At 53.4% G+C, this 15,684-nt stretch overlaps 1 protein-coding gene across 12 annotated transcripts in view; it reads left to right on the top strand.

Moving 5' to 3' along the window:
- Positions 1-13,512, top strand: part of NUP62 (nucleoporin 62) — a 38,626-nt gene extending 25,114 nt beyond the window's left edge. For 5 of the 12 annotated variants that reach the window (XM_025367387.1, XM_025367383.1, XM_025367384.1 and 2 more), the window contains one exon: positions 10,486-13,512. In XM_025367387.1, coding sequence (XP_025223172.1) covers positions 10,563-12,128 — 1,566 coding nt within the window. In that variant the 5' untranslated portion in view covers positions 10,486-10,562 and the 3' untranslated portion in view covers positions 12,129-13,512. Of the gene's footprint in view, positions 1-3,146; positions 3,199-7,351; positions 7,531-9,016; positions 9,282-10,485 lie in introns of those variants that run through there. The other 7 variants (XM_025367386.1, XM_025367385.1, XM_025367380.1 and 4 more) reach the window with 5 other exon arrangements.
- Positions 13,513-15,684: the final 2,172 nt, after the last annotated feature.

Here is a 15,684-nt window from a genome sequence, read left to right as displayed (position 1 = left end):
GCCACACACGCCTGTCCGCTGCCTTCAGAGTCCCTCAGCCCTCATGCCTCAGTCCCTCTCCAGGCCTTGGTGTCCTGTGCCTGCACCACCGACCAGAGCGTTTCAGCTCTAGGCTCTTCCCCAGCCTGTTCTCAACCAGCATTACCGGCCACCCCAAGGAGGGCGTGGGCCTGCCCTTAGAAACTCTGCCCAAGCCATTGCCCTCGGGCTAAAGTCAGCTCTGAGCCTGATGTCTGTCTGCCTCCACAGCCTCACTGTGGCCTCTCAACCCCTTCCCAGCGCCCCCTGGTTGGTTGGTTGAGTGGCTTTATTGAGACACTGTATAATCCATATGCGTTTATCAAAGTGTCCAACTTAGTGGCTTTAGTACACTGACAGAGTTGTGCAGCCATCACCACAATTTTAGAACATTTTCATCACCCTAAAAAGAAACTCCTGGGCCGGGCGCGGTGGCTCACCCCTGTAATCCCAGCACTTTGGGAGACCGAGGTGGGCGGATCTCGAGGTCAAGAGATTGAGACCATTCTGGCCAACATGGTGAAACCCTGTCTCTACTAAAAATACAAAAGTTAGCTGGGTGTGCTGGCATGTGCCTGTAATCCCAGCTACTTGGGAGGCTGAGGCAGGAGAATAACTTGAAACCGGGAGGCGGAGGTTGCAATAAGCTGAGATCGTGCCACTGCACTCCAGCCTGGTGATAGAGCGAGATTCTGTCTCAGGAAAAAAAAAAAAAAGCCAGCGTGGTGGCACACACCTGTAATCCCAGCTATTAGGGAGGCTGAGGTGGGAGGCCCACTGGAACCCGGGAGGTCAAGGCTGTGGGCTGTGATTGCCACCACTGCACTTCAGCCTGGGAGACAAAGTGAGACCCTGTCTTAGAAAAAAAAAAAATTTAATGCAGTTAGGTAGAGGGGAAAAAAATCTTTCAATACAAGGGAAAGAAATAAAAGTTCTTGGCCAAAAAGGAAGAAGCGTTGGCACCAGAGTATTCCTCAGATCTCTTCCAGTCCTATTATTCATATTAAGAGCAGTGGTTCTAGAATCTTCATTAAAGTCTCTCTCTGGCAGTTTCCTGACTTTTCCGGGGTTGTCTTAGCTCATTCATTTTTCCTGTGGGGAAAATTGCTGTTGCTGGCACCACCTGAGCTCCTTTGGTAGCTTCTGGGCCTGGGGAGTGGAAAGGAGAAAGTAATTGCTAATTAGCCGTGAAGTGACTTCAAGGGAAAGAAGGGGAGAAGGTTGAGAACCAGTGAATCCAGGAATCATTTAGCTACTGCCTTGAGGCCGTCCTGTGTAGCAAGTGGCAGAGGCAGGATTTTGGTACCCTGGGCAAGTCGGCCCCCTCCGAGGGCCTTGGTTTCTTCATCTACCCGGGTGAGGAGAATAAACCTGCTTAAAATGATTTCCAGGATACATAAAGAAAGAACAGTAGAGAACAGTGCATCTAGCAGGCTGCCTTTTGTATGCAGGTGGGGATAGTACAAACCGCGCTTTTGCTTAAATGCACAGCAAGTCGCTGCAAAGACTTGCAATAGCAACCTATCTCCAGGGGGCAGGGCTGGGTGGCTGTGGGACTCAGGGAAGACAGGCCACAGTATTCCCTTTTGTACCTGAGCTAGAACAATGTGAACATACTACCTGTTCACAAAATGAGTGTGTTTGTTTTTTGTTTTTTGAGACCGAGTTTCACTCTTGTCGCCCTGGCTGGAGTGCAGTGTTGCGATCTCGGCTCACTGCAACCTCCGCCTCCCGGGTTCAAGTGATTCTCCCGCCTCAGCCTCCTGAGTAGCTGGGATTACAGGCGTGCACCACCACACCTAGCTAATTTTGTAATTTTTTTTTAGTAGAGATGGAGTTTCTCCATGTTGGTCAGGCTGGTCTCAAACTCCCCACCTCAGGTGATACGCCCCGGTCCCCGGCCTCCCAAAGTGCTGGGATTACAGGTATGAGCCACTGTACCCGGCCTAGTTTTTACTTTTTTAAATACCCACCAATGTCACTGGGTTGTGGCGGGGTGGTGTGGCCTCCTGGGTAGTGAGCACACAGGAACATTTAGGCCTTGAAACATTAAACATCTGAACATGCAGTAAAAGTTCCAGTGACAGTCTGGGGAAAAGACAGCCTGGCCCGTCACAGCTTCTCCCCTTGCGGAGCTGACAGACACACAGCTATACACGCCCAGTTCCTTTGTCTCCACACAGATCCTTCATGCAAGCCAGTTATGCCTGTAGGTTGAAAGGCATCAGGGAGGAAAATGGGACCAGAATGCCAGGTGGCCTAAGGAGGAGAGAGAGGACAGTTGAAAACCCACAGTTATCCCCGTCCCCTCCTCCCTCCCTGCTGTTGCGGACACCTGCTTCTGTGGAGGAGAGGTGGCCTTTTGGTGGAGGTGAGCGTAGGGGTGGGAGACAGGAGCTGAATTCCACGCCACAGAGTTGGCTTAGAAAAGCAACCCCCGCTGGACATGGTGGCTCACGCCTGTAATGCTGGCGCTTTGGGAGGCAGAGGTGGGAGGATGGCCTCAGCCCAGGAGTTGGAGACCAGCCTGGGCAACATAGTGAGACCCCATCTCTACAAAAATTCAAAAATTAGCTGGGCATGGTGGCGTATGCCTGTAGTCCCAGCTAATGGGAGGCTAGGGCAGGAGGATCATTTGATCCCAGAAAGTGGAGGCTGCAGTGAGCCATGATTATACTACTGCACTGGATGACAGAGTGAGACTGTCTCAGACAGAAAGAAAAAGGAAAGCAGACCCTCTCCATGCCTCTGGGTTTTTGTTTGTTTGTTTTGTGTGTGTGTGTGTTTTAGAGCCTCGCTTTGTCGCCCAGGCTGGAGTGCAGTGGTGCGATCTCGGCTCACTGCAACCTCCATCTCAGCCTCTCAAGTAACTGGGATTACAGGCATGTGCCACCACACTTGGCTAATTTTTGTATTTTTAGTAGAGACGGGGTTTCACGGTGTTGGTCAGGCTGGTCTCAAACTCCTGACCTCAGGTAATCCAACCACCTCAGCCTCCCAGAGTACTGGGATTACAGGCGTGAGCCACCGCGCCTGGCCTGCTCTGTTTTCTACTAATGGGGTTGGCCATACCCCAGGCAGGGTAATTATGTAAGAGAGCGGGACAGGGAAGCCCAGGCCACACCCCCAGCTCCTGCCAGGTGACTGCAACAGTCTCCTCAGTCCTCCCACACAGTCTCGGTGAGTCTTTCCAAACATAACCCAGACCCTGACGCACTGGAGCCCACCCATGGCCTCATGCTCCCAAGGCGCTCGTTGGCCTGGACCGCTTGAGTGTCTGCCTTGGCTAAGGTCCACTTAGGAAGTTGTCAGTCACTTGACTTCAGTTCTTGAAGGGCAGACTTGGAGCTGATCTTCAGGGTTTAGGTGGACTTTCTTTGACACCAAGAAAAGAGGAACTGATTCAGGAGACAGTTAAGAAGCAGAGTAGTTAGACTTGTGGAGTTTGCAGACGGAGAATCCCAGCACTAGCACTCATGGAGATGGTCCTGGTCAGAGGTCCCCATGGGAGGGCAAGTGAGGGAAGGCAGTGTCTGAGGACGGCATCCGAGCCTCAGCTGGAATCAAATTTCCCTGGGCCCAGCCTGTCTCTGATTTCCCCTTGTTTCTCTCCTCTCCACTGCCTCACTCTCTGCTCTCTTCTCCCCTGTTCTGGTCTCTCTGGTTCCACTGGTCATACATCCCCCAAATCTGAAACTGCGAATTCCATGGGGAAAGGGGAGGTCCTGCAGAGACAGCTCCGTGCGGCCTCCTGCCTCCTTCCTGCGTCTGGGCTCTGTGTTGTCCGCAGTGCCACCAGGTGGCTGTCAGCCGAATGCCATGGGCCTTTGTTCAGGTGCCTCCCGGAACTTGTTTATTTGTTTGAGACAGGATCTCCCTCTGTCGCCCAGGCTGGAGTATGGTGGCGTGATCACAGCTCACCGCAGCCTCAAACTCCTGGGCTCAAGTCATCCTCGCACTTCTGTCTGGGATCACAGGCACACACCACCATGCCAGGCTAATTTTTGTATTTTTAGTAGAGACGACGAGGTTTCACCATGTTGACCAGGCTGGTCTCGAACTCCTGACCTCAGGCAATCCACCCACCTCAGCCTCCCAAAGTGCTGAGATTACAGATGTGAGCCACCACACTTGGCCAACACTTAATTCTAACATCTTTTCCTCAGTGAAATCCTCCCGTCCCAGACACAATGTCAAGACTTGGCCCCGGAAAGCTCTGGTTTCCCATAGTGGGGCTGCTGTTTGCTGGGTGGTCTTGGGGAGTCTGCACTTGTTTCCCACCCAGGAAGGGCTCCGTGTGCTGCAGCACAGCGCTCCTGGCACAGTACCAGTTACACAGTAGGTCCTTAGTAAATGGTTGTTACTGAGTCCGTACTGTGTACCAGGCACTGCTCCAGGTGCTGCAGATGCAGCAGGGAACAAACGGAAATCTGGCCCGGTGGAGCCGACACCATCCCCACCGTTAGCCTTCCTCTGTGTTCAGAGGCGACCTTGTCCTTCCCTCCCACCGTAGATGGCCTGTCATGGCTGGGTGTCAGTGGCAATCCACCCACACATATCCACAGCCCTGGCAGGGTTGCCTCAGCACCAGGGGATGTCTGGATTTTCAGAGTCACATCTCACTTTCCTTTCTGTACCAGCCACCTTGGTCTCCATACACAAGGGCAGACCTGCCCTTGACCCCAGCCCCTTTCTCAACCCCAGCTCTGCTCTGTGTATTCCCATCCACCTATCTAGATTTCATTCTGTTCTTTCTCCATCTTCCCTCAACCTACCCCCATTAGTTTCTAGTGGCTGCTGTAACAAGTCATCACAAATGTAGTGGTTTAAAGCAACACGAATGTATTCTCACAGTGCTGGGGGTCCGGAGTCTAAATGGGTGCCTGGTGCGTGGTTCCTTCGGGAGACTAGGAGAGAGGCTCTGTCCTTCTCCAGCTCTAGAGGCTGAAGCTGCCTGTGTTCCTTGGCTTGTGGCCCCCTCATCTTCAAAGCCAGCAGCACAGCATCTGTCAGTCCATTCCTCCATAGGCACATCTCCCTCTGACTCCTCTCCTGCCTCCCTGAAAGACCCTTATGGTCATCTGGGGCTCACATGGATAAGCCAGGATAACCTCCTTATCGTCATCACATCTGCAGAGTTCCTTTGCCATGTAAGGTCACATTGACAGGTCCTGGATGCGGGTGTGGGCATGTTTGCGGGCCATTTTTCTGTCTTACCCCTACACACACACACACACATACACACACCATATCCTTCCTAATTCTTCCTTTCCTTTTGGTCCAAAGCTGAGGTCTCCTGTATTCTTTCCCAGGCACAGACTGCTGTCCCAGGCATCTAAAAGGGGTTGGGGGCTGGGCACAGTGGCTCACACCTATAATCACAGCACTTTGGGAGGCCAAGGTGGATCACCTGAGGTCAGGAGTTCACAACCAGCCTGGCCAACATGGTGAAACCCCATCTCTACTAAAAATACAGAAATTAGCTGGGTGTGGTGGTGGGCGCCGGTAATCCCAGCTACTTGGGAGGCTGAGGTGGGAGAATTGCTTGAACCCGGGAGGCGGAGGTTGTAGTGAGCCAAGATCGCACCACTGCACTCCAGCCTGAGTGACAGAGTGAGACTCTGTCTCAAAAAAACAAAGAAACTGGGACGTGGAGTGGCACAAGAATCACAGATGGAGGTAAGGTGGTAGAGCTGACTGAAGGCTGGGGTGACAGCAAAGAACCCTGGTTCTCACAGGTGGGGGTGGGATGTACCCACCTGAATTCAGATGATTCTGCATCTGATCCCAGGCGGGTCTTCCTCCAGGTCCCCAGGGCTGTGAAGGTGCCTGTGTTGTTTAAACCCAAGGGTAAATGTTGGGGCAGGCAGAAAGGGAAGGGACTGGCGGCTCTGCCAGCACTTCCCTTGGTGACCTCAAGGCAGCGCTTCTCTGGAGCTGTGTCCTGCCTGGGTGAACTACAGATGGTCACAGCCACCCAGCCCTGGGCACAGGCCCGGGCATACCCTCCTCCTTTCCCTGGAGATGCACCACTCCCTCAGTTTGGGTTCCTCCCTGCTTCCCCCACCGCCGCCAGCACCATCGGCTTCTTTGGTAAGGGAACTCTCCCCTTTGACAAATGTGGTAATTCCAGGATCAGAGCTCGTAATACTTTGCATTTGTGAGAAACTTCCCAAGTTCTAGTATTTGTGGCTTTTTTTTGTTGTTTTTTGCCTCAAACTCCTGGGCTTAAGCAATCCTCCCGCCTTGGCCTCCGAAAGTGCTGGGATTACAGGCATGAGCCATCATGCCTGGCCTGTCACTGTTAACCTGGACAGACCCTGTGGTCTTGGTGCACGCTTTGCTAACTGGGAACAGACCCTGTGGTTTTGGTGTGAATTTAACACTTTGCTCAAATTGTGATGCTGTCCTCTCTGTCTGAGTCCCAGTTCGGGACTTGGGCTCTTGGCCTGGACCTTCTCCCAGTCTTCTCTAAGCCACCTGGCCTCCAGCCTCTACCCCTGCAGTTCATCCCCCACACCCATAAAGTCCCCTGTGGCTCCCTCAACATCATGCCCAAACCGTTAGCATGGTATGTATGGCTCTGCCGAATTCTCCCGCCCATCACGTGGCCCTGAGTCCACCCTCCGGCTCAGTCCTCCGGCTCAGTGATGAACTAAGACTCACAGAGCTCGGCAAAGCTTTCTACTCACAGTCACGGTCACGGTTTATTATGGAGAAATGAAGCAGACCGAAAACAGCAAAGGGGAGAGATGCAGAAGCTCCGAGAGAGACCAGGCACGAGCTTCCAGCTCTCCTCTCCAGGTAGAGAGTTCTGTGGACAGCGCTCAGTTCTGCCAGCAACCGTGTGCAGTAACACTTACGGAGTGTTGGCGGCCCGGGTTGTGAGGAGGAGCAGTTCTGTAGGCATGGAGCACCTGTGTGGCTAAACTGAGGTCTGCTTTCTCCAGCCCCTCCAGAGGTTGTGCTGATACTGTATGACCCAAAGCCCCCACTGTAGGTCACAGCGTTAACATGGACTCCCTAGAGTGGCCTGAGGCTCCAGGTAAACAAAGACGGTCTTACCTGGCAGGACATTTCAAAAACATAGAGATTCTCTCAGAGCTGGTCAAGGGCGATTTTCTCTCTTTGGAATGTGCAGATTTGAACAGCTCATGCTTGGCAAATCAGTCCTTCACACATAAACATCTCCCTTCCGAAGCACCAAATCACTTAGCACCCAGAGGCATGTCTGCTGTTTCAGCCTCCCTGTCTTCCCGTAGGCCTTTCCTCCTGCCTGGACAGCTCCTCTCCCCTCCCCATCCTTTCCCTGGCTGATGCTACATCTGCAACACTCAGCTCCTCCCTGGAACCTGCTCCCACAGCATGTAACCCATCCCTGATCCCTGATTATAGAGCTGACATTTGACTCTGGCTGCCTCGAGGGCAGGGGCCATGGCTTAGCTAACCACTCTGGGCTTCACTTTCTCATTTGTAAAATGGATCTGCCCCAAAGTTTGCTTTTAGGAAACAGTGAGTAATGATATATCTAACTTTTTTTTTTTTTTTCAGATTGGGTCTCAGTGTTTTGCCCAGGCTGGAGTGCAGTGGCACAATCACTGCAGCCTCCACCTCCCTGGGCTCCAGTGATCCTCCCATCTCAGCCAACTCATTTTTGTATTTTTTTTGTAGAGACAGGATCTCGCTATATTGGCCAGGCTGTTTTTGAGTTCCTGAGTTCAAGCAATCCTCCCACCTCAGCCTCCCCAAAGTGCTGGGATTATAGGCGTCAGCCACTGCGCCTGGCCATATTACATCTAAACTGCATGGATCAGAGCTGGATCTGTATGGGTTCACCATTGTGAATAGATCCCTGGCACCTGAAGTATTAGAAACCAACGAGGCACTTAATAAATGGTGAACTGTTGGCTGGGTGTGGTGGCTTACGCCTATAATCCCAGCACTTTGGGGGGCTGAGGCAGGTGGATCACCTGAGGCTGGGAGTTTGAGACCAGCCTGACCAACATGCAGAAACCCCGTCTCTATTAAAAATACAAAATTAGCTGGGTGTGGTGGCATGTGCCTGTAATCCCAGCTACTCGGAGGCTGAGGCAGAGAATTGCTTGAACCCAGGAAGCGGAGGTTGCAGTGAGCCAAGATCGTGCCATTCCACTCCAGCCTGGGCAACGGAGCGAGACTCCCGTCTCAAAAAAAAAAAAAAAATGGTGAACCGTTAAGCCAGACAAGTCCCCACAGAAGATTGTTTTCCTTGTAGTTTTTTCATAGTTGCAAAGAGCTTTTTATAAATGCTCTTCTTGGAAATTTTAGCTATAACTTATTAATAGCAAAAGCTTTTTTAAGCTGAGTTTTTGAGAACTGAGATGTGTAGGTGTAGCTGCTCAGATGCCTTTAGCTGCCAGTAACAACACACCGACTTGAGGTGGCTCAGCAGTGAGGACTTTCATTCTGTCCCACAACGGGAGGAATGGATGCAGGCCGGGCTGGGCCCCGACAGTCCTGGGGGCTCAGGCACTTGCCGTGGCCTGTTGAAGAGGCCTTTCTCAGAATCCCCCAGGAGAGCTTTATGAAAATGCCAGGGCCAGCATCCTAGCCCTGGAGAGACTGGCTTCGTGGAGCTGGCAGCCTTCGGTGTTTTGAATGCTCCAGTCAGTGCTGATGGGCGCCCATTGAGATCTGCTGGCTTGGACAACGCAGAGCGCATGCAGCTGGCCCTGGGGTCATCTCCCCAGACTTGCTTGGCTGTGTGGAGGAGGAGGAGCAGATGAAACAAAAATTAGGGGCCTGTGGAAGGCAGAAGGGTGCAGTGGAAGGGGTGGGGGTAGTGAGGTAGGTTTCCTCTTCCTCAAGCTAGAAGGGGATTTCCTGAGGACAGACACCAAGCAATTTAAAAACTGGCCTGGAGAGAGGGAAGAGGAAACAGACGTCGTGGGTGTTTCTCTGGGCCAGGCACTTGGCTTCTCAGTCATGACTTTGTTTGTTCTGTTTGTTTGTTTTTTAGACAGGGCCTCCCTCTTTCTATTTCCGGCTTTTAGAGCTGCTTCTGCCTTCCCTGGCTCCTGGCTTTCTCCCGTCTTCAGGTTCCAAAGCGCATCACTCCAGTCTGCTCTTGCCACCACAAGCTTTCTTCCCTCTCCAGTCAGTCAAACCCATCTTCTAAGTATGCTTCTGATCATCTGGAGGGCTCTCACCTATAGTCCTAGCACTTTGGGAGGACAAAGAGGGAGGATCGCTTGAGCCCAGGAGTTCAAGACCAGGGCAACAGAGTGAAATCCCGTTCCTACAAAAAATAAAAAAGATTAGCCGGGCATGGTGGCATGTACCTGTAGTCCCAGCTACTTTGGGAGGCTGAGGTGGAAGGATCGCTTGGGCCCCGGAGCTTGAGGCTGCAGTGAGTTGTGATATGTCACTGCATTCCAGCTGGTATGACAGAGCAAAACCCTTTCCCAAAAGAAAAAAAACACCCCTATCCAGCACTCCCTCTCACCCTTTCCTCACCATCCTGCTGATAGATGGCACCACTTGGAGATTTTTCGGTTAGACGTTACCAACATCAAGCCAGTTTGGACTGAAGGGAAATGTTTGGCCCATGGGGCTTCTCAGGGGCTCTTTATCTGTTCCCCACCCCATCCATCTCTGGTGGGGCTCATGGTCTCCGGTGATGTCCCAGTGTCTGCAGGTGGTTGAGAAGGTGTCCAAGGGAGGCCCAGGTGCAATCCCCTGCACCACACTTAGAGGCGAAGGAGGCAGCTGCCTCCCGAGCATGGAGAAAATCCCAGGGGAGGCTCTGATTGCCTGGCTCAGGTCTCAGTTTATCCTCGAGCCAGTCACTGTGGCCAGGGGCATCTGTGCTCTGAGCACATGGGTTTCAGACCCTCCCCTGAGTTAGGAGGGGCACGTCCTCTCCTGCTCTTAGAGAGTACAGGTGTGGGCCTGGGGGACCTTCAGCAGCCCAGACCCTGCCATCCAGCCTGGGTTCCCTGCCCCATCTCTCTCTCTCAGGTCCAGGGAGGCCCTCAGGGTGGCAAGAGCTGATCCGCTCACACCCCGCTAGAGTCAGCCAGGGAACCTTACTGGGCCCCACGCTGGGAGCAGGTCCTACAGCTGTTCTTCTGTGTCCTAGTCCCGCTTGTGGCAGTGCCTCAAATCTGATCTCCTCGGGCTGAAGTGGGTCCAAGGTCCTGTTCTCCCACCTCATCCTCCAGAGTGGGAACTTTCCACTGTGCTGAATGTGGCCATGCACGTCCCTAGCACCCCGGCTGCTCGTACCTGACCCCTGGAGCGTGCATTTGTGCTTCTGGATCCTTCTCGATGTAGCAGAGTCTGGTTTAGGTTACACAGGACGAAGGGGGGTTGCTGCATGGTATCATAATCCCATCCCACCACCCTCCAAACCGGCCGTGCCCAGTCATGCCACTGGGCTTGCCTTTCCAAAACTGCCATCTGACAGTGTCACTTCCTTTGCTTTAGAAATCTTCCCGAGGTCGCAGACGCCAGCGGATTTGCTTTGGGAGCCAGAGTAGCTGCCGCCACCAGAGTCCAGAGCCATGAGCGGGTTTAATTTTGGAGGCACTGGGGCCCCTACAGGTGGGTTCACATTTGGCACTGCAAAGACAGCGACAACCACACCTGCTACAGGGTTTTCTTTCTCCACCTCTGGCACTGGAGGGTTTAATTTTGGGGCTCCCTCCCAACCAACCACAAGTACCCCTTCCACCGGCCTGTTCTCACTCGCCACTCAGACTCCGGCCACACAGACAACAGGCTTCACTTTTGGAACAGCAACTCTTGCCTCGGGGGGAACTGGATTTTCTTTGGGGATCGGTGCTTCAAAGCTCAACTTGAGCAACACAGCTGCCACCCCAGCCATGGCAAACCCCAGTGGCTTTGGGCTGGGCAGCAGCAACCTCACTAATGCCATATCGAGCACTGTCACCTCCAGCCAGGGCACAGCACCCACTGGCTTTGTGTTTGGCCCCTCCACCACCTCTGTGGCTCCAGCCACCACATCTGGAGGCTTCTCATTCACTGGTGGAAGCACGGCCCAGCCCTCCGGTTTCAACATTGGCTCAGCGGGGAATTCAGCCCAGCCCACGGCACCTGCCACTCTGCCCTTTACCCCGGCCACGCCAGCAGCCACCACAGCAGGCGTCACGCAGCCAGCTGCTCCCACAGCCACAGCCACCACCACCGGTACTGGGCCCACCCTCTTTGCATCAATAGCAACCGCTCCAACCTCGTCTGCCACCACCGGACTCTCCCTCTGTACCCCTGCGACCACCGCGGGAGCCCCCGCTGCTGGGACACAGGGCTTCAGCTTAAAGGCACCTGGAGCAGCTTCGGGCGCCTCCACAGCAACATCCACCACTGCCACCGCCGCGGCCACCAGCAGCAGCAGCAGCACCACCGGCTTTGCCTTGAATTTAAAACCACTGGCGCCAGCTGGGATCCCCAGCAATACGGCAGCCGCTGTGACTGCTCCACCTGGCCCTGGTGCAACTGCAGGGGCGGCCGCCGGCTCCGCCATGACCTACGCGCAGCTGGAGAGCCTGATCAACAAATGGAGCCTGGAGCTAGAGGACCAGGAGCGGCACTTCCTCCAGCAGGCCACCCAGGTCAACGCCTGGGACCGCACGCTGATCGAGAACGGGGAGAAGATCACCAGCCTGCACCGCGAGGTGGAGAAGGTGAAGCTGGACCAGAAGAGGCTGGACCAGGAGCTCGACTTCATCCTGTCCCAGCAGAAGGAGCTGGAAGACCTGCTGAGCCCGCTGGAGGAGTTGGTAAAGGAGCAGAGCGGAACCATCTACCTGCAGCACGCGGATGAGGAGCGCGAGAAAACCTACAAGCTGGCCGAGAACATCGACGCGCAGCTCAAGCGCATGGCCCAGGACCTCAAGGACATCATCGAGCACCTGAATACGTCCGGGGCCCCCGCCGACACCAGCGACCCGCTGCAGCAGATCTGCAAGATCCTCAACGCGCACATGGGCTCGCTGCAGTGGATCGACCAGAACTCGGCCCTGCTGCAGAGGAAGGTGGAGGAGGTGACCAAGGTGTGCGAGGGCCGGCGCAAGGAGCAGGAGCGCAGCTTCCGCATCACCTTCGACTGAGCGACAGCAGCTCCGGGGCCTGCGGGTCCCCTGGGAGTTCCATGCGGGGAACGCGCCCTGTTGTTTGGTTTGGGGTTGTGGCAAGATACATGTTTCTTTCTTTCACGTGACTGCCCTTGAGACAATTGCTGTGTGCTTTGCCTTTTTCCATGTAGGAAGTATTCTGAGCCCTCTGCCCAGGCAGCAGCCTCATGGGTGTGGCTTCTGTGGCTTTTATTTGAGTGTCTTTGGCCCCTTTCCAGCCACTGCGACCGCCCACCTCATCCTGGCTCGACCTGGTGATGGAGACGCAGTGGTCGGGGTCGCGGGGACAGCCACTCTCTCCAAAGCGTAGTCATAGGTGTCATGAAAAAATACCAAATGTAAGAGAACCTCCAAAGCCTGCAGGACGCAGTGGCTCACGCCTGTAATCTCAGCAATTTGGGTGGCTGAGGCAGGCCGATCACTTGAGGTCAGGAGTTCAAGACCAGCCTGACCAACATGGTGAAACCCCGTGTCTACTAAAAATATAAAAATTAGCCAGGTGTGGTGGGTGCCTGTGATCTCAGCTACTCGGGAGGCTGAGGCAGGAGAATCACTTGAACCTGGGAGGTGTTGCAGTGAGCCAGGATCACACCACTGCACTCCAGCCTGGCAACAGAGACTCTGTCTCCAAAAAAAAAAAAAAAAAAAGCGTCCCAGGAGACAGCAGCCTAAGTTTTGGAGTAGGAGGTGTGTGCTTGTGAAAGCTAACCACCAAGACAAAGCACAGTGTGAATAGAACAAACAGCGGGATCGAGAATTTCACAGAAGACGGGTCAGCTGAGGGGCCTACACACAGGGTGTTGAACCACAGATGGGAGCCAAGAGGCCTGCCTTTTGCCTGGCCCAGGCTTACCCCCACCTCTGGGCCTCACCTCCTCCAGGAAGCCTTCCCAGCTACCCAAAGCTCAGGTGGCCTTCTTGCAGGTCCCCGTAGCACCCTGAGCCTGTACCTTGGGTAACACTTGCTATGCTGTCCTGTGCTAGCCGTTTGCGTCCATCTCGCTGTTAGATTGTGAGCTCCCACGGGCAGAGACCCACTGTTGTTCCCCTGTATGTCCCCAGCCCAGTCCAACAAATGTGACTGGGACATTTGTTAAATGAAAGAACAATGAAGCCCGGCATAACAACAGTCCACAGAAATAGCCACAGCTGCCAGTGGTGGCCACGGACATGGCTCGGAACTTCCTGGCACCAGAGTGACTCTAGTCAGTTACAGTAAAATCCACTGTGTGTGGAAGGCAGAAGCCAGCAGTTGTATCCCAAGTGTCTTTTGTATTTGTCTTTATCCTTTGCTACATTCTCTGAAATACCTATTACTGTATGTTGCTTTTCTAAATAAATGTATTGTGAAACCAAAAAAGCTGCTGTTAATATGGATAAATGTTAGGAGGAGAAACTTGAGTAAAAAGAGCAGCTTTCAGGAGACTCTGCAGGGGTGTCATTCACGTGAAACGCAGGGGCAAGCAGTGCTTGCATAGACACAGGAGCATGTGATGAAGCAGCTTTTGTTTGATGAGACGGAGTAACAGAAAATGCAAATTGTGGTTTGCTCCGGGAAGGGGTGGTGCCTGGTGGTAGAAGAGGAACACACGAGTGAAGCCACCACGGGGAGTGGGCCCCTGGTGTTTGTGACTGTTATGTCATAGAATATACACAAATATGGCTGGGCGAGGTGGCTCACACCTGTAATCCCAGTGCTTTGGGAGGCCGAGATGGGTGAATCACTTGAGGTCAGGGATTCAAGACCAGCCTGGGCAACATGGTGAAACCCATCTCTACCAAAACTACAAAAAAGTTGGTTGTGTATGCTGGCACGCACCTGTGTCTCAGCTGCCTGGGAGGCTGAGGTGGGAGGATCATTTAAGCCCAGGTATCAGAGGCTGCAGTGAGCCATGATCATGCCACTGCACTCCAGCCTGGGCGACAGAGCAAGACACTGTCTCAAAAAACACACACGTTAAGTCATCTAGCCCCATCCCTAAGGCGCTATTCCAGTGGCTACAGATGGCACGGGCAGCATTCCTTCCTGGCACCTGGGGCTAAAAACACAGGCCCCATGCTCTTCCTCTGCCCTGCAGCCTCGCTCTGTGGACTGGAATGGTCCTAAGCACTCAGATCTTCTGGGCTGTGGGGAGTGTACCCCTTCGGCCTCCCTCAACCTGTTCATGTCAATCTGTGGGCCACGCTTGGAAGATTTATGGCCCAGGTTTCAAAAGTCTCCTGAAGTCATGATCATGAGTCATTATTTCCTTGGACCGGCTGGGTGCGGTGGCTCACACCTGTAATCCTAGCACTTTGGGAGGCCAAGGCCGGCAGAACACCTGAGGTCGGGAGTTCGAGACCAGCCTGACCAACATGGAGAAACCCCATCTCTACTAAAAATACAAACATTAGCTGGTGGCTAATTAGGTGGTGGGCGCCTGTAATCCCAGCTACTCGGGAGGCTGAGGCAGGAGAACCGCTTGAACCCAGGAGGTGGAGGTTACAGTAAGCCAAGATCATGCCATTGCACTCCAGCCTAGATAAAGCGAAACTATGTCCCAAATGAATAAAATTTCCTTGGGCCATCTTGGGCTCTGAAGGACAGGAGTTGTGTCTTAAGTAGAAGCCATGGGTGTGTGTGGTGGGTATGGTAAACCAGAGGAAGACCCCATAACCCCAGCTACTTCTCTCTGAAAGCTGTCACCTACAGCATGGACCTCTTTGTGCAGTTCATAGGCCTTGACTCATGCTGCCCCCTCTGCCGGAAGGGAGGGCTTGAGTCCCCTTAGGAGGCAGGAAGCAGTTTGCATTTTACCTACATTTGTGCCTTCAGCATCTATTTTCAGAGCTGGTTCTGATCTGGTGCTGGAGGTACCAAAAAACGCCCACAAAGAGGTCGTTGGCAGGGTCCACACAATCATGATGAGAAAATTTGAGCATATATTTCCAAAGTCTATATGTATATCTTCCTATTATTTTGCATACTATTTCCTATTTTGCATATTAAAGCTTAGCAATGCTTAATTGCTTTCTTACAGTTACATTTTTAAAATAAGAACAGATTCCAGCTTTGGGAGGCCGAGGCAGGCAGATCACCTGAGGTCAGGAGTTTCAGACCAGCCTGGCCAACATGGTGAAACCCCGTCTCTTCTAAAAATACAAAAACTAGGGTCCGGGCATGGTGGCTCACGCCTGTAATCCCAGCACTGTGGGAGGCTGAAGTGGGTGGATCACAAGATCAGGAGACTGAGACCATCTTGGCTAACACAGTGACTATCTCTACTAAAAATATAAAAAAATTAGCTGGGTGTGGTGGCGGGCGCCTGTAGTCCCAGCTACTCAGAGAGACTGAGGCAGGAGAAGGGCGTGAACCCGGGAGGCGGAGCTTGCAGTGAGCAGAGATGGTGCCACCGCACTCCAGCCTGGGCGACAGAGCAAGACTCCGTCTCAAAAACATAAAAAATAAATAACTAATACAAACATTAGCCAGACGTGGTGGCGGGTGCCTGTAATCCCAGCTCCTCACGAGGATCACTTGAACCTGGGAGGC

This window comes from Theropithecus gelada, chromosome 19 (assembly GCF_003255815.1).
Source record: "Theropithecus gelada isolate Dixy chromosome 19, Tgel_1.0, whole genome shotgun sequence".
In the NCBI taxonomy this organism is placed as follows: domain Eukaryota; kingdom Metazoa; phylum Chordata; class Mammalia; order Primates; family Cercopithecidae; genus Theropithecus; species Theropithecus gelada.
The sequence above is the reverse complement of the archived record's forward strand: the minus strand, read 5'-3'. Positions and strand labels throughout refer to the sequence as shown.